Source organism: Lepus europaeus, chromosome 2 (genome assembly GCF_033115175.1).
Source record: "Lepus europaeus isolate LE1 chromosome 2, mLepTim1.pri, whole genome shotgun sequence".
Classification (NCBI taxonomy): domain Eukaryota; kingdom Metazoa; phylum Chordata; class Mammalia; order Lagomorpha; family Leporidae; genus Lepus; species Lepus europaeus.
The window spans coordinates 173,623,291-173,644,055 of NC_084828.1; the positions used below are offsets into that span (position 1 = coordinate 173,623,291).

Below are 20,765 nucleotides of genomic sequence, written 5' to 3' on the forward strand. Positions count from 1 at the left end.
GAAGTTTTTTTTTTTTTTTTAAGATTTATTTTATTTGAAAGGCAGAATTACAGAGAGGCAGAGACAGAGACAGAAGTCTTCCATCCACTGGTTCACTTCCCAAGTGGCCACAACAGCCAGAGCTGAGCCGATCCAAAGCCAAGAGCTGGGACGTAGGCCATCTTCTACTGCTTTCCCAGGCCATAGAGGAGAGCTGGATTGAAAGTGGAGCAGCTGGGACTCGAACCTGTGCCCACGTGGGATGCTGGTACTGTAGGCGTCAGCTTTACCTGCTACGCCACAGCATCAGCCTGAGAGAAGTTTGTTTTTTGTTTTTGTTTTTGTTTTTTGACAGGGAGAGTGGACAGTGAGAGAGAGAGACAGAGAGAAAGGTCTTCCTTTTTGCCGTTGGTTCACCCTCCAATGGCCGCTGCAGCCAGCGCATCGTGCTGATCCGATGGCAGGAGCCAGGTGCTTCTCCTGGTCTCCCATGCGGGTGCAGGGCCCAAGCACTTGGGCCATCCTCCACTGCCTTCCCGGGCCATAGCAGAGAGCTGGCCTGGAAGAGGGGCAACCAGGATGGAATCCGGCACCCCAACCGGGACTAGAACCCGGTGTGCTGGCGCCACAAGGCGGAGGATTAGCCTGTTAAGCCACGGCGCCGGCCGAGAGAAGTTATTTTTAAAATGTTGAACAAAATTTACTGTATTTCCCAATTGTTACCAGCATCCAGCCTTCTCTTGCCTTTTTCTGTACCTGATAAAATAGTGCTTTGGAACAGATGCTTGTCTGTGGGAATGGGATTCCTGTGCCTAAGCCTCTGTTTGAACTGTTGTTAATCAGACTTTTTTCCTGAGATGCCATATGTTAAGGTTCCTACATTTCTTATACCACTGCAAATGAAAATACTTTACATGTCAATGAATTGTCCCCACTAGACGTATATTTCTTTTTCTTTTTTTAAAGATTTATTTGTTTATTTGAAAGGCAGAGTTAGAGAGGGGGAGAGAGAAATCTTCCACTGACTGGCTCACTGCTCAGATGGCCGCAGTGGCCAGGGCAGGAGCTTCATCCAGGTCTCCCACATGGGTGACAGGGGCCCAAGGACTTGAACCATCCTCTGCTGCTGTCCCAGGCCATTAGCGGGGAGCTGGACTGGAAGTTCAGCAGCCGGGACTCGAATTGGCTCCTATAAGGGACAGCGGTGTTGCAGCTGTTGGTTTAACCCACTGTGCCACAGTGCTGGCTCCAGACTTGGGGCCATAGGATTAACACACAACACCACCCCCCCTTTTTTTAAAAAGATTTTTTTGATTTATTTATTTGAGAGGTAGAGTTACAGACAGTGAGAGTGAGAGACAGAGACAAAGATTTTCCATCTGCTGCTTCACTCCCCAAATGACCGCAATGGCCTGAGCTGTGCTGATCTGAAGCCAGGAGTCAGGAGCTTCTTCCAGGTCTCCCGTGCGGGTGCAGGGGCCCAAGGACTTGGACCATCTTCTTCTGCTTTCCCAGGCCACAGCAGAGAGCTGGATCAGAAGTGGAGCAGCCGGGACTTGATCCAGTGCCCATATAGGATGCCGGCACTTCAGGCCAGGGCGTTAACCCACTGCACCACAGCGCGGCCCCTGTGGTCTTCTTTTCTGTGAGGCCTAAAGGAGATCCTCTAGGATAACCATCACAATAGTATTGCACAGGGTGCTGTTATGCTAATGTTGTGTATTTGAGTATGCGTATGTACACATACCTATGCAACACACACATATACACACAGGCACGCATGCCGATGTTCACATGTACATGAACAGACATGTATTTTTGGTACCCAGGTTACCCAGCCCTGCGCCATCGCTCTGTGGTTTTGTGTGAGTGTGGGTAACCTGTTTGTCCTCTCTGAAGACCTTACCATTCTTGCCAAGATGGCTGCTTTTGCGGGGCCTGAATTCTAACTTGTTTCACCCAAGAAGTCCTTGCCGATAGAGCCTTTCTACGTACTGCAGTCATTTCTTTCTAGTCAACCGGAAGGGACTGTAGAAGAAACAGAAAGCCCCGGGAGTCACACCGTACAAAAGTGGGACAAAGTCTTCATTTCTTCAAGGTGCTGCCTGTAAGGGTGGAGTGAAGAACCTGTAGTGGTGTTCATTTTTTTTTCAAACTTCCGAGCTTAAGCCTAAGTAGTTTTAATATCTAATGCACTCAATGAACTCAGTGAACAAACTGGTTTCAGTAACCAAGCATTTCTTGGTGCTTTGTTGAATAACTGAAAACTAGCTCCTGGCTGAGAGCAGGGGTGAGTGTTTTAACCTGTCCTGCTACTGCTGCTCTTAGTTTGCATAAATTGAATTAAACCGCGTTTGCTCAGTGATGATATTTCTTGAGATACTTGTTTTCTGCTGTTCTCATTGTAGCTTTTGAGGAACTTGAAAAAGCCTTGAGCACAGCCCAAAAAACAGAAGAAGCACGGAGACAAATGAAGGCAGAAATGGACGAGCAGATCAAAGCTATCGAGAAAACAAGTGAGGAGGAACGCATCAGTCTTCAGCAGGAATTGAGTCGAGTGAAACAGGAGGTTGTTGACATAATGAAAGTAAGGATCATTCTGGATAGGAGTGGCTGCGTGATTTTGGAACTTCAGTCTGATGCTTTTCTGCAGTCTTACTGTAAAGAAGAGCTCATTTGTTTTCAGTCTGAAAGTTTTGTGGTGTTCAAGGTATAATAAAAAGGCACTTTGATAGAGCAATGAAATTATTTTAAAAATTTTTAATTTTTATTTTATTTCAAAGATAGACGGGTCGACAGAGCTGTCTGCTGCCTCATTCCCCAGACCCTGTAACAAGTTCACTCCAGGAAATGAGGTTAATACTCAGGAACTTCTTTGGAGCCTTGTAAGCTTCACTTCCTCTTCAGTGGGCCGCGTTACAAGCTGAGGTGCACCTTAGCTGTTTGAGGGCTCCTTGAAGGTGGTGCTTAGCCGCTTCAGTAGCATTTCGTCCTCTGGGCCTAGCCAGGAGGGTGCTGTTTATAGGCTCTTGTGCATTCATTCTAGCTAGTGAGCCTCTTCCCATTCTATTGGTAGATTTATTTGGTTATATTAACTTTTTAGACTTCTTTGGGGAGATTTGGCATTTTTATAAGATCTTTAGCTAGGGCATGCCTGGAAGTAGGCATAGCTTGACCACAGTGAAGGGCCCTCTCGGAGAGCATCCTGGGCCTTGCCCCTCACGCTTCCTTATCCTGACTGGTGTGGCACATCCCTGCTGGAGGTGAAAGTGGAGCTGCTGCCCTGTCGGACTGTCCTGCAGCAGCAACACTCTTGCCTTACGCTGAGTTTTTTCATTTAACTATCATTTGGCCGGCGCCGCAGCTCACTAGGCTAATCCTCTGCCTGCGGCGCCGGCACCCTGGGTTCTAGTCCCGGTTGGGGCGCCGGTTCTGTCCTCGTTGCTCCTCTTCCAGTCCAGCTCTCTGCTGTGGCTCGGGAAGGCAGTGGAGGATGGCCCAGGTCCTTGGGCCCTGTACCTGCATGGGAGACCAGGAAGAAGCACCTGGCTGCTGGCTTCGGATCAGCACAGTGCTGGCCGTAGCGGCCATTTGGGGGGTGAACCAACAGAAGGAAGACCTTTCTCTCTGCCTCTCTCTCTCACTGTCTACTCACTGTCTAACTCTGCCTGTCAAAAAAAAATTATCATGACTTTGGTGACTTTTGATATATGTGAGATGTTTTCCTTTCAGGTTACTAGCGTGTATGAGATTCATTTGTGGAGTTACACATTGTATCCTGGGTGTTTTCACTTTTCTCTCTCGCTGATTTTCAGAAGTCCTCAGAAGAACGAATTGCTGAACTACAGACGCTCCATGAGAAGGAGCTGGCCAGTAAGGAGGAGGAACTGACCAAGAAGCTTGAGTCCCGAGAAAGGGAATTTCAGGAGCAAATGAAGGTGGCTCTTGTGAGTACCTGTTTGTCCTTGTTGCAAGTCAACTTCACAGAGTTACAAAGTGGTCCCCTCAGCCTTGCCTCCCAGCTTGACATGAAACTGTGGAAGCTTTGGCCTGTAGGTACCCAAGAGGCTAACAAGCTGTCAAGAAAGGCCATCGGAGATTTCAATGTGGTTATGTGTGGAAGTTAAGTTGGCTGATGTAACAAGCTTTTGTCAGGCTGTTTATGTGCTGATGTGAATGTGCCTTCCAGCGTGGCAGTAAGGAGGAGGCAGGTTTATTGACAAAAGAATAAAGACTAATGCACAAACTAAACATTCACCTGACTGAATACGCTCAGAGCTCAAAGCTCAGAAAGTTTGATCTGAGTTGCATTTTAAAGAGGAAAAACCTGAAAATGACTGTGTGATTTTTACTGTAAGCAGAATAATTTCAGTACTAATTTCCTATCCTTAGAATGTTTAAAAAATAATGTGATATTTAAAAAGCTGTCTGAATTAATGAAAACAATAGCCATAAAAGCAAAGGTTCATTTTTGATGAAGGATTTGTTGAAATAGTATAAGTGGGGTTCATTGCAGGGATGCAAGGATGGTTTAACATACACAAACCAATAATGTGATGTATCATACACAAAGCAATAAAGTGATACATCACGTTAACAAATTGAAGAACGGAAACCATATGATTGTCTCAATAGAAGTAGAGAAGGCATTTGATAAAATGCAACATCCTTTTATGATCAAAACCTTAAGCAAATTTGGTATTGAAAGAACATTCATCAACACAGTCAAGGCAATAGATGACAAATCCACAGCCAGCATATATTGAATGGGGAAAAGCTGGAAGCATTTTCCACTAAGATCTGGAACCAGAAAGGGATGTCCACTGTCACCATTACTATTCAAGGTAGTTCTATTTTTTTTTTTAAGATTTATTAATTTATTTGAAAGGCTGAAATACAGAGAGAAAGAGAAGGAGAAGAAGAGAGAGAGAGGGAGAGATCTTCCATCCACTGGTTTACTCCCCAAATGTCTGCAATGGCCAGGGCTAGGCCAGGAGCCAGGAGCTTCTTCTGGGTCTCCTATGTGGGTATAGGGGCCTAAGGACTTGGGCCATCTTCTGTTTTCCTAGGTGTATTAGAGGGGACTGGATGGGAAGTGGAGCAGCTAGTACTTGAACTGGCTCCCATATGGGATACTGGCGCTGCAGGCGGAGGCTTAGCCTTCTCCACTACAGTGCTGTCCCCTCAATATAATTTTGAAGTTTTAGCCACAGCCATTAGACAAGAAAAAGAAGTCAACAAGTACAAAGTAGCTCAGTGTCAGTAGCCATCAGGGAAATGCAGATAAAAACCAGTGAGGTTTCACCTTACCCCAGTTAGGATGGCTGCCATCCAGAAATTAAAAAATAACAAATGCATGGTAGAATGTGGGCAAAAGTCACCCTAACACAGTGTTGGTGGTAATGTCAACTAGTGCAGCCATTATGGAATACAGTATGGAGATTCCTCAGAAATCTGAAAAGTGACCCAGCCCGCCTGCTCCTGGGAATTTCACAAAAGGAAATGAAATCAGCACATGAAACTTACCTGTGTTTCCGTGTTTATAGCAGCTCAGTTCACAATAGCTGCACTATGGAATCAGTCCAGATGTCCACCATCTGATGAATGGATAAAGAAAATGTGGCATATATACACAAATTATAAAAAAAACATAAAAGTGAATAAAATCCTGTCTTTTGCAGAATGGTTGCAACTGGAAACCATTATGCTTAGTGAAATAAACCAGACCCAAAAAGAGAGATATCATATGTTTTCTTTGATTTGTGGTAGCTAATATATACAGTACAAAAAAAAGTGAAATTGACATGTTGAGATTTTATTTTATTTTATTTACTTATTTTTTGAGACCTAGAGTTACAGAAAGAGGAAGAGAGAGAAGAAGGTCTTCCATCCACTGGTTCACTCCCCAGATGTGGCCAAAACTGGGCCAATATGAAGCCCCGAGCTTCTTCTGGGTCTCCCACACAGGTTCAGGGGCCCAGGTACTTGTGCGGACCATCTTCTACTGCTTTCCCAGGCCATAGCAGAGAGCTGGATTGGAAGAGGAGCAGCCAGGACTAGAACCGGTGCCTGTATGGGATGTCAGTGCCACTGGCAGAAGCTTAGCCTACTACGCCAGAGTTCTGGCCTCTTGATAATTGTTTATCCCTTGTCTATACTCCTGAGGAACAGTGGTCTTTCTACTTTTTACTTGTTGAATTGTTTATTTAGTGTACGATTAAGCCTGTGACTTTTTGTTATTGCAAAAAACTTTTTTAAAAAGCAAGGAAGAGGGAGGGAAGAAGAGTGGGAAGTATCATTGTGGATTTAAAATTGTATATATGAAATACAGATAAATAGAACAGTGATAGCAAATAAAAAGTCAAAAGTATTTTTCTTCAATTGGGAAAGCCTTCTAGATAAGTCACCATAAAAGTGTTAATGCCAGAAATATAGTTTGTTTTTATATGAAGTTATTTATAAGGTAGTAATATGTGTGCAGTTTTAAAATACTTTAGTGCCAAAAGATAAGAAATTGTATTTTAAGTTTTAATCTTTCATGTGTTATTTTTCCATTTTTCATTGGATTTGGAGCTCTGAGAATTTCCAGGAGCAGTGATTCTTGGAAGAGTTAGCAAAAATTCTCATCTGCTCTGGGGGGCAGATGGACACATGGGTTTATAGTACATTTGGCTGAGGGCATATTAGTCTGTGGTCATGAAGGTTACATATATATGGGCACATATTTATATTCCCCCTTTGTTGTCTGGAAAGGAATTAAAGCAGTTTACAAGAACATTTAAACTATGATGGAATAGCATAAAGTATAAATAGGAGCATGGAAATTAGCAAAGTGTAGCTTAAATGAAGCCAGGAATACATTTAAATGTCCAATTTTAATACCTTCATGGATTTCATGCTGAGGTAATTGGCCTTTGTGGGCACTGAGCCTTCAGTATTGGCCTTAAAAATCAGATATATTCCAAATAGAGATCACAAGAGAGCACATGTACACACACACACACACATACATGCACACATAACTAGCCCCTTCCTAATTCAACAGAGAATTAAAATTTTCTCTTTTATTTTTATGGGTATATAGAAATTCATTTAAAATATAGTTTACATCAAAAATATAGAATATTTAAAATATTTTAAAATCAATGTTGTAGAAATTATTTTCTTATTGATCTACCCTTAACATTGTACAGAATTATTCTTTAAAGAAGTGTGCCTCACCAGAGCATTGTGAACTGAAAATATTGCTTTGGCAATATGAACCGTAAGCAAAAGGTATACATAGATAAGTGTACTTTTCTTACTAGGAGTTCAGTAAGACGTTTACAGTTATGGGTTAATGCCAAAAGTGCTCTTTAGAACTTCTCTTCTCAAAATAGGAAACACGTTGGGTGTGAATGTTGATCTGTAGTAAGGAGAATCAGAGCAGCATTTCAGGGTTGATGGGTGATACAGCCCAGATCATCTGAAGAGTATTATTTTGTAGGTTTAGTTTCATAGGTATTTCCTTGATCTTTTCTTTATGTTTACAAGTAGTTTTCTTCTGAGTCTGATTTGGTGTTGGCATGTGGGGTTCCTCCGTGTAGTGAAGTATTGCTTATGAATTATATAAATTTAATATCTAGTTTCTAAATCTAGAGTTGAAACACCAAACTCTACAAAGAAGAGGTAATGACAGTTGTATGACTTACCACATTCATTGTTGTTTGTTTTAAAGATTTATTTATTTACTTGAAGGTCAGAGTTACAGAGAGGGCGAGGCGGCGGGGGGGGGGGGGGTTCCATCTGCTGGGTCACTCCAGAAATGGCCACAATGGCAAAGGCTGGCCCAGATCAAAGCCAGGAGCCAGGAACTCCAGCCAGGTCTCCCACAAGGGTGGCAGGGGCCCAAGTGCTTGGGCCATCTTCTGCTGCTTTCTGTGATGCATTAGCAGGGAGCTGGATTAGAAGTTGGGCAGCCGGGATTCGAACTGGCGCCCCTGTGGGATGCTGGCACTGCAGATGGCAGCTTTACCCGCTATGCCACAGTGCCAGCCCTGCGTTCATTGTTACTTTGGCTCACATTCTAACTAATGGAAAAATAGCAGACACAGGGGATTGCTGGAACAAAACCTTCAATGTCATTAGTAATTGTTGCAGAACTGGAGCCACCACACTGGAAAAGCCAAAGGACCTGTTTCTGCAGAGTGGAGTATGGGAGGAGAAGGTAAAGACGTTGCCTACTCTGCGGATCTGGGTGCAGATCAAATGGAAGGAGTGATTCCCATGCAAGTGCTGCAGGAGTGCTAAAGGTTGATGGGCGTCTAAGATGGCACTATTAATTGTTTTTGGCACAGGAAAAGAGTCATTTAGAATATTTGAGAATTACCCAAGAGAAAGAACAGCAAGAATCTTTGGCCCTGGAAGAGTTAGAGTTGCAGAAAAAAGCAATCCTCACAGAGAGTGAAAATAAGCTTCGGGACCTGCAGCAGGAAGCGGAGACTTACCGAACTGTAAGTTTCAGGAGTGTTCGGGCCCAGAGCCGTGGGCGTTTCTGTATGAAAACTGTTGTTCTCTGCGGTCTGCGTGAGGCGTCAGAGAAGCTTTGGCTTTCGTGGGGTACGTTTCTGTCTGCCACGCCTTTATTTGTCAGGAGTGAGAGCTACTCGTGGGCCTGTGTTTACTTGGTGCTGTGCCTTCAGCTGGCCCTGTGTTTGTCAGTTTAGGCTCTGTAGCGTCTCCACTCCTTCGTTTACTTCCTTGAGCCCCATCGGGTGGCCTCACTTTGTACGCAGCACTTGCTCTGACATCGTTTTGCGTGTCTGGACTCATCTCTTGCCGTGTCCTGGTCATAATCCATTCTCTGCTTGTATCACAGTTGAGTGATACTAATGCCGCTTTTCTGTTTCAGTTTTCCCCAATTTTTCCATTCTCAGTACAGTCTTTTTAAGGTTTGTTTATTTGAAAGGCAGAGAGAGAAAGGGAGTGGCAGGGGCGGGGAAAGATCTTCAAAATGCTCGTTGACTCCTCAAATGGCAGTAACAGCCAGGGTTAGGCCAGGCTGAAGCCAGGAACCAGGAGCATCTTCCAGGTATCCCACGTGGGTTCAGGGGCCCAAGCTTGGGCCATCTCCTGTTTCTTTCCCAGGCACAGTAGCAAGTAGCAGGATTGGAAGTGGAGCAGCCAGGACTTGAACTGGTGTCCATAAGGGGTGCCGGCATCACAAGCAGTGGCTTTATCCCCTAAACCATGATGGCGGTCCTCAATATAGTTTTTTAATGAACATATTTGTAAATATGTCTCATTGTGCACATTTTTAAGGCCCTTTGGCCCTTCCTTTAGCAATATTTGACATGTTTTGCCTGTTTGGAAAACCGACTGATGTTTAGACTTTTTGGACTTCCTGCCCTGATTTGGGCAGTGAAGCAGTTGCACATCTTGCCCATCGCTCTAATCTTCCCCTTCCCAACGTTTCTAAAAGGTGGCATGGTGGAGTGAAGTGGGCACCTAGGAGGTCTCTCTCGTCTGCTTGCTAGCTTTGTAAAATTAATTGTACCTTAATTTCCTCACCGTCACATGAAGAAGTGGATTGGTAAAGCCCTTAGGACCTTTGTAGCTCTGACGTTCTGTGACTGCCTTAATTGGCTCTTTTTTCCTTCAGATTCAAGATTCATATTTTCATGAGAAAATAGACTCTTTGGTAAAATTTGTATGAATCCCTTCTTTTTTTGAGAAAAAAAATCACCCTGTAAATCATGATTTTGAGGGTGCAAAAATTGGATATTTTTCTTGCAAAATTAAATTATGAAAATAAAATACAATTGTAGGGCTTAAAATAAAAATGTAGAAAATAGTCCATTTTCCTACCAAAAGTTACTCTTTTCTATTTAATTTTAACTTATTTATTTTCTATTTAATTGTTATTTTTTGACTATCCAGGTAGAATATTCTCGAAAATATAGGCAGATTAAATGGTTAGCCAAATAAGAATTATCTGGAATTATGATTTGTATTAAAAATATAATATTTTCTTAGATTTCTTCAGTATTTAAGCACAGATTCTTTCTTCTTTCTTGAATTTTATGATATGTAAAGTCATTTAGATAAAGTTATTTACATTTTAATCTTTAGGTGGTAGACATCATGTTTTATGTTATTGCTAGTCAACAAGTATGTACTTTAATGAAACTACAACTTTTCATTAACAGAGGATTCTTGAATTGGAAAGTGCTTTGGAAAAAAGCTTACAAGAAAGCAAAAGTCAGTCAGAAGATTTGGCTGTTAATTTAGAAGCTGAAAAAAATAAGCACAATAAAGAACTTACAGTCATGGTTGAAAACCACAAGACGGAGTTAGAAAGCCTGCAGCGTCGGCAGGAGAAGCTGTGGACTGAAAGACTCCATGCATTGCAGCAGGAGCATCAGGCTGCGATGGAGAAGCTCCGAGGAGAGTGTGAGCAGGAGAAAGCAGCCTTGCTGAAGGAGAAGGAGGCTCTCTTCCAGGCTCACATCGAGGAGATGAATGAGAAGACCCTGGAGAAGCTTGATGTGAAGCAGACGGAACTGGAGTCCTTGTCTTCTGAGCTCTCAGAAGTGTTGAAAGCCCGTCACAAGCTGGAAGAGGAGCTCTCTGTTCTCAAGGACCACGCCGATAGAATGAAGCAGGAATTAGAAGCCAAGCTCAATGAACAGAGAGATCACCACCAGCAGCAAGTTGACAGTATCATTAAAGAACAGGAGGTATCAATGCAGAGAACGGAAAAGGCATTAAAAGATCAGATCAATCAACTCGGGCTTCTCTTGGAGGAAAAGGACAAGCATTTGAAGGAACATCAGGCGCGTGTAGAAGACCTAGAGGCAGATATCAAAAGGTCTGAAGAGGAGGTACAGCAGGCATCTGCCAAGCACCAGAGCGCCACCCGGGAGCAGGCCACGGCACATGAAGAGCAGGTGGCTCAGCTGCAGCAGAAGTTGTTGGATTTGGAAACTGAAAAAAATCTTCTTACCAAACAGGTAGCTGAAGTTGAAACACAAAAGAAAGATATTTGTACTGAGTTAGGTACTCACCAAATCCAGGTGCAGGACTTAATGCAGCAACTTAAAAAACAGAATAGTGAAATGGAGCAGAAAGTTAACTCTTTAACCCAGCACTATGAGCGCCAGCTTAAAGACAGTAACATAGAGCAGGAACAGACAAAGCAAACCTTGATGGAAAAGGAAAATACAATTTTACAAATGAGAGAAGGACAGAGCAAAGAAATTGAGGTACTCAAACAGAAATTGTCAGCCAAGGAGGACAGTATCAGTCTTCTGCAAGAGGAATATGAAACTAAATTTAAAAATCAAGAAAAAAAGATGGAAAAAATTAAGCAGAAGGCCAAAGAGATGCAGGAAACTCTGAAGAAGAAACTGTTAGATCAGGAAGCCAAACTTAAAAAGGAGCTTGAGAACACAGCTCTGGAGCTTAGTCAGAAAGAAAAGCAGTTCAATGCCAAAATGCTGGAAATGGCGCAGGCCAACTCAGCTGGAATCAGCGATGCAGTGTCAAGACTGGAAGCAAACCAAAAGGAGCAAATAGAAAGCCTCACTGAGGTGCATCGGCAAGAACTCGATGACGTCATATCAGTCTGGGAGCAGAAACTTCATCAGCAGGCCGAGGAACTTCAGGAGAAACATGAGAGTCAGCTACAGGGCAAAGAGCAAGAAGTGGAGGAGCTGAAACAAAAGATGCTCCTAGTTGGATGTGAAAAAGAAGAGATGAGCAGGGAGCTAGCGTGGCTGAAGGAAGAGGGTGTGAAGCAGGAGACCGCGTTGCGTGAGTTACAGGAACAGTTGAAGGAGAAGTCTGTTCACGTTGGTTCTCTCACGCGTCAGGCAGCACAGCTTGAAACGCTGGAGGCCGACTGGAAGCATTCGCAGAAGGAAAATGCCTTTCTCCAAGAGCAGCTGGTTGAACTGAGGACGCTAGCAGAGAAAGATAAGCTCAAGATTTCGGAGCTGACCGACAGCTTGGAAGCCGCAGCTGCAGAATTCCGGAGCCTGCAGTCTTCCCATGAAAGAAGTAAGAAAAGCCTAGAAGACAAAACCCTGGAATTCAGAAAGCTGTCCGAGGAAGTAGCAGTTCAGCTAGGTGGTTACTGTCGGGAAGTGGAAGCCTTATTAGAAACGAAAACAAATGAGCTGGTCCACATCAGCAGTAGTAAAACCAACGCCATCCTCTCTAGGATTTCCCAATGTCAGCACCACACAACTAAAGCTAAGGAGGCACTGTCAATGAAAACTCGCCAAGTTTCTCAGTTGGAAGCGCAACTTAGGCAGCTAACAGATGAGCGGAATACGCTGAGTAGTTCTTTTCAGCAAGCTACTCATCAGTTAGAAGAAAAAGAAAATCAGATTAAGAGCATGGAGGCTGACATTGAAGGTCTCGTGGCAGAGAAGGAGGCCTTGCAGAAGGAAGGGGGCAGTCAGCAGCAGGCCGCCTCAGAAAAGGAGTCTTGCATCACGCAGCTGAGGAAGGAGCTGTCTGAGAACATCAACGCTGTGACCCTGATGAAGGAGGAGCTGAAAGAGAAGAAGGCCGAGGTCGGCAGTCTGAGCAAACAGCTGGCTGACGCGAACGCTCGCCTGAGTGCCAGTCTGACTGAAAACGAGGCGGCCCTGTCGTCCCTGCGTCAGCAGCACGAGGAGCAGCAGCGCGAACTGCTGCAGCAGGTGCAGGACTTGTCTCTGACAGTCAGTGCCTTGGGGAGAGAGAAGGCTTCTGCTCTGGAGCAGGCAGACCGCTCGGCCGGCAGGCTCTCAGAGTGCGAGAAGGAAGCACAGTCGAGGTACGCGCAGTATCAGGAAACTATTGAAGAGCTGCAGGGGCAGCTTGAGTCGAAAGCAAAGGAAGCTGGTGAAAAGGATGAGCAGATACAGGCACTGAAGGAGGACCTGGGCCAGCAGACTGAGAGGTTGGAGTGTTTAAAGGGTGAGGTGGAAGAGAAGACCAAGATGGAGAAGAGGGAGTGTGACTTAGAGACCGAGCTGAAGAATCAGACAGCAAGAATTGTGGAATTACAGGACCTGGTTACTCAGAAAACAGTGGAGATTGAGTCCTTAAATGAAATTCTTAAAAATCATAATCAACAAAAGGATATCGAGCAGAAAGAATTGGTCCAGAAACTTCAGCACTTTAAGGAGATGGGAGAAGAAAAGGACAATAGGGTTAAAGAAGCGGAAGAACAAATACTAAATTTTGAAAAGCAGGTGTCTTTCATGGAAGCTGAACTTGAGACTAAGAAGAAAGAATTGGAACAGGCGAATTCAAGTGTGAAAAGCAACGAGGAGGCGCTAAAGGCCTTGGGAGATAGGCTGGAGCTGGAAAGTGCTGCGAAATTAGCAGAACTGAAGAAGAAAGCTGAACAGAAAATCGCTGCCATCAAGAAGCAGTTGTTATCTCAAATGGAAGAGAAAGAACAGCAATATAAAAAAGACACAGAAAGCCATTTGTGTGAGCTGAATACAAAATTGCAGGAAAGAGAGAGGGAAGTTCACTTCTTGGAAGAAAAACTTAAGTCAGTGGAAAGTTCACCGCACTCAGAAGCATCAGTTTTACCCATATCAGCAAACAGTGTGGCAGCATGCACTGCGCGTGGAGCAGATTCCCAAGGCTGCGTGCAGAAGGCATGTGAGGAGAAAATCAGTGCTTTACAGAGAGATTTAGCTGACAAAGAAAAGCTGTTGCAGAGGCTCGAGCGGGAAAAAGAAGAGACACTTTCCTCTCTTTCTGAAATGCAGGGCAAATACCAGGAGCTCCTGGTAAAGGTAGAGCAAGCTGCAGCAGAGAGACAGGAGGCTCAGGTGCAGGCGAATCATCTTCAGGAAGAACTCGAGGGACAAAGCAAGAAATCCTCCTTGATAATGTCCCCGCATGTGGGAGAAGAGGGAGATAAAAATGACACGGGGGCAGAGCAGACCTGGGACAGTGTGGCTGGCGATGTCCAGAAAGCCCTCCAGGAGAAGGAGCGAACCTGTCAGATCTTGGAGCAAAAGGTAAAAGAACTGGACTCCTGCTTAGGAAGAGAGAAGGAAGTTCATAGGGCTGAATTGGAAGAGTTGACCTCAAAATATGAAAAATTACAGGCTTCGCAACAGCAGATGGAGGGAAAAAATAAACCCACAGGAGCCTTGGATGAAAGTGCTGAGCAGAAGTCCAAACCACACGTGGTCCAACCCAGATCGCCTAGTGACGTGGAAGCCCAGCGCAGTGAGCTGGAGCTGAAGTTAGCCGGGGCAGAGCGCGAGAAGCAGAAGCTGAGCAAGGAGGTCGTGAGGCTGCAGAAAGACCTCCGGACACTGAGGAGAGAGCATCAGCAAGAACTGGACATCCTGAAGAAGGAGTGCGAACAGGAAATGGAGGAGAGAATCAAGTAAGTTTTGTGCCTAGTACAGTTACTTCAAGCTATTTGGGTCAGTTTCCCCTACCCAAAGCGTAAGACATAAATCCATAAGTTAAATACAGAGGAGAAATAAAAACAACTTAGGGCACGAGGCAGTATTACTCCATATCCATGGAGAAGGAAAACCTTGTGTGTAAGATTGTGGTTGTTAGGTATATAACCAAGTAACTTTTCTTTTTATTTATTATTTTTAGCATTAGCACTATTATTATAGAACATAGATGTATAAGGTGAAAATTTAAAGTGGAAAAGGAAAATTCTTCAGTCCCCAGGACTACTCCCTAGAGGTGATCATAGTTTATGTGTCCTTCCAGAAGTTTCCTGTGCCCATACAGACACACAGCTAGAAGGTTTTTATACAGTGAGATCATGCGTGTGCACCGTTTGGGAGACTAGACAAGTCTTTGAAGCTTCTCTCTGTGGCAGCGCTTAATGCTTTACATTTGTGTTGCTCAGACAGGAGCAGGAGGATCTTGAGTTGAAGCACAATTCCACACTGAAACAGCTGATGAGGGAGTTTAACACCCAGCTGGCACAGAAGGAGCAGGAGCTGGAAGTGACCGTAAAAGAAACCATCAGTAAGTACAATTTAAATTCAGCAAGGAACAAATCACACTCAGCAGAGACTGTTTTTTAAGTTACTTATTTGAAAGGCAGAAACAGAGACAGAGAGAACTCCCGTTTGGTTCACGCTCCAAATGCCTACAATAACTGCGGCTAGCTCAGGCTGAAGCTGGGTCTGCAGTCTATGTGGGTGCAGGAACCCAAGTACTTGAGCCATTACCACTGCCTCCTAGGATCTGTGTTAGTAGGAAGCTAGAGTAGGAACCAGAGCTGGGATTTGAACCCAGGCTCTCTGTTGTGGGGTGAATGCATCTTAAATTCTGGGTGAGGGGCCAGCACTGTGGTGCAGCGGGTTAACGCCCTGGCCTGAAGCGCCGGCATCCCATATGGGCACTGCTTTGAGACCCGGCTGCTCCACTGTGCGGTATGGCACGGTGGGTGAAGTCGGCACTTGCAGAGCCAGCATCCCATATCAGGTCCCGGCTGCTCCACGTCCAATCCAGCTCCCTGCTGATGGCCTGGGAAAGCAGTAGAAGATGGCCCAAGTGTTTGGGCCCCTGCACCCATGTGGGAGACCTGGAAGAAGCTCCTGGCTCCTGGCTTCGGATCGGCACAGCTCTCCGGCCATTGTGGCCAATTTGGGAGTGAACCAGCGGATGGAAGTCTCTCTCTCTCTCTCTCTCTCTCTGTGTAACTCTGACTTTCAAATAAAATAAATAAATCTTTAAAAAAAATTCTGGGTGAAACACCCATTCTGAAACTATAAATTTAACCTTATTTATTTTTGTACTTATCTTAAGTGCTGTAAATCCCTAAACTGGAGAAAAAAAAAAGATCCTTGGCCAGTAAAGTGCTCTGAGGGGATCCTGCCCTGCCTGGTGTAGCACATGAAAGAACCTGGAAGTATTTACTAATTAAGTACCTTATTAAGGCCTTATTCTCAGGGGGAGGGTACCTCTGATTAGTGTTGAGCTGTGTGTCTCATTAAGTGTATTGTTGACCGGCGCCTTGGCTCACTAGGCTAATCCTCCGCTGAGGCGCTGGCACCCTGGGTTCTAGTCCCAGTTGGGGCACCAGATTCTGTCCCAGTTGCTCCTCTTCCTGTCCAGCTCTCTGCTGTGGCCCAGGAGTGCAGTGGAGGATGGCCCAAGTGCTTGGGCCCTGCACCCGCATGGGAGACCAGGAGAGGCACCTGGCTCCTGGCTTTGGATCAGCGCAGTGTGCCGGCCACAGCGGCCATTGAGGGGTGAACCAACGGAAAAGGAAGACCTTTCTCTCTGTCTCTATCTCTCATTGTCCACTCTGCCTGTCAAAAAAAAAAAAAAAAAAAAAGGAAAAAAAGTGTTGTAATACTTACCTATAAAGTGGACTTTTATCAAGATTAATTTAGAGTAGAATTTCTGGCTAAAAGTGGGATGTAGATATTATTGACTAATGTGTTTTCTTTGTGTGTTCATTTATTAGATAAGGCCCAGGAGGTAGAAGCTGAACTTTTGGAAAGCCATCAAGAAGAGACAAATCAGTTACATAAAAAAATTGCTGAGAAAGATGACGACCTGAAAAGAACAGCCAAAAGATATGAAGAAATCCTTGATGTATCTTCTTTTCTTTCTTTTGAAGTTTAGCTATACTGGATTTCATGATAGTGTTGAAAATCTCCTCTTTTTCTAGTGTAGAGAGTTTTGTGGGGCATGATGTTATATGAATAGGTACTCCTGTACTATATGCAGATTTATAGTCCGGTTGATTTCTGCCAGGATTGTAGTTTTCTGATGAAATTCTGCTAACAGGACAGTCTGCTTGGTGGTTATTGAAGCAACAGTGAGTTACTGTTACAGGGAGGAATAGATGCTTTTTTTCTGTCTTCCTCACAAATTCAGACTGAACTGTGAAAGAAGCAGGCTAAGACTCTGAGTAATGGACACTGTGCCTCTGAGTGTGGCTGCCGAATTTAGCTGGGATCTTCCTATGAGGGCCAGTTGGCTTTTCTCCACCCCTGCCCGACCTGCAGAGGTTGTGTTAGTTTCAGTGGGAGAGCAGGGATATGAATGCATCAGGCAAATCTTTTATATTAATTGGTGTTGCCATTAATAGAATAAAATGAGCCATGAAAACAAGCCGTGTATGCTAGTGAGTGCTTTGGACCGTGAGAACCTTTTCAGATGTAAAACAGTGCACATTGTCCTTGTTTAGGTTGTAGGTCCTTTAGTTACTCCAAGCTTTATTTCTCTGTGTGTCAAAACCATTTGATGATTATGAATCCATAAATTGAAGAATTATGCTTCAGCTAACTATATGTTAGCCATAGAAGTCTGAGCCAGGAACAAATTTAAAAGTGAAATGTGGAAAGTGAAGTGACTGAAATTCTAAGATATTGACACATTACTAAAAATGTTACCTCTGTATATAATATTTGAGCTTTAAACTTTATTATGAAAAAATTTAAATAATTTCACACCACTTCTTATACCTCCAGACTATATATGTATTAAGTTTAAAAAAAAAAATACTGTTACTTTTTGAATGCTTAGAGTATGCTGGATTTGGAAGATACATTAAAGCTAATTCTACTTTTTTGTTTCCAGAAGGAAAAGCAAGTTTAGCAAAGTTAAGTGATTTCCTTAAAACTTAATAAGTGGTAGAGCAGTAATTCTTCATTAGCCTCACATGATCTATAAATAAAAACTTCCACAGAAGGCAATTTAGGGAAGGCAAGTTACTTATTGTGTGCATTAAAGAGAGGGAGCTTCATCTGCAAGGGTAAGGTGTGCCACGGCTCTAGGGTTCCCTTTTATGATCTGCTTCTCTCTGTCTGGAATATAGGACAGCACATGATAGACTTCTTAAGGGTCATGACAAATGCCTGTATCTGGAGGGGTAGAGAAAAGGGAGACAGGTAATAGGTGCTCTGACACGGCTCCTCCTTGAACATCGCATGTATCTTAGGGAAACATTCTCCGGGCTTCAGGCTTGGAATAGTAGAGCAAGTGGACATGAAAGGGAAGGGTGGGCAGGTCCCTCCTTTTTCCTCAGACCAGCATCTTCCAGGAGAAATACAATGTGAGCCATATTGTAACATTTTCTAGGAGCTGCATTTAAAAAATGAAATAAGTGAGTCCAATGCAAAAAAAAAAAAAAATCATTTCACCATGTAATCAATATAAAATTATATATCTATATGTAGACATGTATAAATTCTTTGACATCCACAGTGTTTTTACATTTATGAACAATTTAGCCGTATTTTTGATGCTCACTAACTGGGTTGGATAGTGACTACTGTCTTGGATAGTTTAGAATGGACTTGGTAATTAAGTGGGCAGTCCTCATCTAATCATCCCTACTATACTCTCTATCTCAGAGAATTTTTAAATGCAGAGACTCCTGAAAAGGAGTATTAGCAGTTCTTAGCAGATAGCATATTGCCTTGATTACCTTTTTCCCATTTAACATTTTCTGGGAATAGAGTGTTTATATAGGATTTGAATGTACAAGGGTACTTTCAAAAGTTCATGGAAAATGGAATAAATTTATTTTGGTGCATGAAGTTCAGAAATCCCTCCATAGTCTTCATAATAAACATTTTCCTTGAACTTTTTGAGGCCTTCTCTTATGTTCTGGTATTTGTTTCCTGTCTGAAAAGCTGTAGGATGCTATATTTTTGTCAACTATTAAAGTAATTGTTTGATTTGTTAATAGCAGACTTGAGCACAGAAACGTGTTCATTTTCTTGCCTTTCCTGTCTTAGGTAACATTCTTACTGTTCCTGTATTAGGAATTTAGGAACTTTTGTCATCACTGATTTCCATACGCAGACACGTAGTTGTTATCCCGTATCGGCTTGTGTCCCCAGCACAATATCCATCACACATTAGACTCGTAGAATTGTTTTTTAGTCCTACTGCATGTTGCTCTCCTGAGCTGCATGCTCCTACCACTTGGCTACCGTCTTTGGTCTGGTCTGGTCTGTTGTGTTAATTTCCTTCCTCATCTTGCCGATGGTCTCCCCCCACCCCAATACGTTCATCCGTCCCAGTCTGAAACAAGGGTGTGATCACATGACTTCTCCCAAACACGCCCAGGGGCTTCCCTGACTCCTGTGCACCCTGCGTTCCAGACTCCACTCCAGCTTGCCCGTCCTACACCTCTGCTCACCCTTCACGGCGGGCCTGAACTTCCCTTCTCAAACTTGGTGAATTAATGTATTTTGATATTTTTAAAGAAATACTTTGAATTTAACTTTTATTTAGAAAAAAGTTTTTGAATCAAATGTAGTCACAACTTAAAGATCAAAATAGTATTTTGGAAATGGTGTGTAATGAACATGGCACCCGTTTCTCTTCTCTGTGTTCTGTCCCCTTCTTCCCTCCTCAGGCAGTCAGTAGTTTCCTGTGCAGTGTTCCAAGGTTTGCTCATAAAGACAGGGACAAAAAGGAAATATATTCTTCATATTTCCTGTTCCTAGTCAGAAGGTAACTTTTTGAGTAACTTTACCTGAATCATATTTTCTTCTATTTAGTAGGGTTTTTTGGTAATCCCTTAAATATAATTAACTTGCATCTTTCTTCCTTTGATACAAATATAGACATCTGTATGATAACATGTAATTTTTGGCATATAGATTTGCATAGGGATGTGTTAATATTATCTGTCCTATCCCCTAGACTGTAACTGTCTTGTGGGGCAGAGATTTTGTTCTTTATCTCTAGTCTTGAAAACCTCACCCCATGCCTGGCACGTCAGATACTTGGGTGACATGGCAGGCAGGGAAGAACCTTTTATTTTAAGATTCATTTTCTTTATTTGAAAGGCAGAGTGAGAGAGGGAGGAAGAGATGGAGAGAGTGGGGTGGGGGTGGAGAGAGAGATTGAGATTCCATCTACTGGTTTACTTCTCAAATGAATTGCAATGGCTTGTGAAGCCAGGAGCCAGAAACCCCATCCTGGTCTCAGATGTGGGTAGTAAGGGCCCAGGTACTTGGACCATCTTCTGCTGCTTTCCTGGGTGCAATAGCAGGGAGCTGGATTGGAAGCAGAGCAGCCAGGACTTAAGCTGATGCTCCAGATGTGGGATGCCAGTGTCACTGGTGGTGGCTTAAGCTGCTGTGCCGTAACACTGGCCCCAGCAGTGAAGAATTTGGGAGGAGGGCATGGTAACATCTCAAAGGAGGAATTGAGACTCACAAGTGAAAGAGTTGACCTCGTAGCCCAGTTCCAGCTCCAGAGCAGTCTCAGTGGAAAAGCAGCTCCTACAGCAGCATCAGATATAAAACTAATTTCTTTCTTTGTTTTTTAATTAAATATTTATTTATTTATTTATTATTTAAAAAGCAGAGTTAGAACGAGAGACAGAGAGAGAAAGCGTCCACCCATTGGTTTACTCTCTAAATGACCACAATGGCCAGAGCCAGGAGCTCACTCCAGGTCTCCAACATGGGGGCAGGGGCCCAAGCACTTGGGCCATCCTTTGCTGCCTTCCCAGGCACATTAGTCGATAGCTGGATTGGAAGTGGTGCAGTGGGGGCTTGAACCAGTGCCCATATGGGGTACTGGTGCTGCAGTCTGTGGCTTAACCTGCTGTGCCGCAGCGCCGGCCCTTCTTGTTCTTATTTTTGAAGAAGACTGGAAAGCTTTTACAAAGGAAATTCCAGAATTGTTTTAAATTAGAAATAACACATCAAAGATTCCTTTCTACTTTTTGAAGGGCTTGCTTTAGGTTGGTATCCCACAACTGTCAAAGGGAACGTCAGAAATAACTAATTGTCATATTGAAATCTGGGCCTACATGAGTAAAGTTGCTATGG

The 20,765-nt window shown here is 43.6% G+C and overlaps 1 protein-coding gene across 5 annotated transcripts in view; it reads left to right on the forward strand.

Moving 5' to 3' along the window:
- GOLGA4 (golgin A4) overlaps positions 1 to 20,765 on the forward strand; it is a 126,973-nt gene that overhangs the window by 81,534 nt on the left and 24,674 nt on the right. For all 5 annotated transcript variants that reach the window (XM_062216111.1, XM_062216092.1, XM_062216103.1 and 2 more), the window contains 6 exons: positions 2,388 to 2,566; positions 3,795 to 3,926; positions 8,316 to 8,471; positions 10,167 to 14,368; positions 14,855 to 14,976; positions 16,427 to 16,557. In XM_062216111.1, coding sequence (XP_062072095.1) covers positions 2,388 to 2,566; positions 3,795 to 3,926; positions 8,316 to 8,471; positions 10,167 to 14,368; positions 14,855 to 14,976; positions 16,427 to 16,557 — 4,922 coding nt within the window. The remainder of the gene's footprint in view (positions 1 to 2,387; positions 2,567 to 3,794; positions 3,927 to 8,315; positions 8,472 to 10,166; positions 14,369 to 14,854; positions 14,977 to 16,426; positions 16,558 to 20,765) is intronic.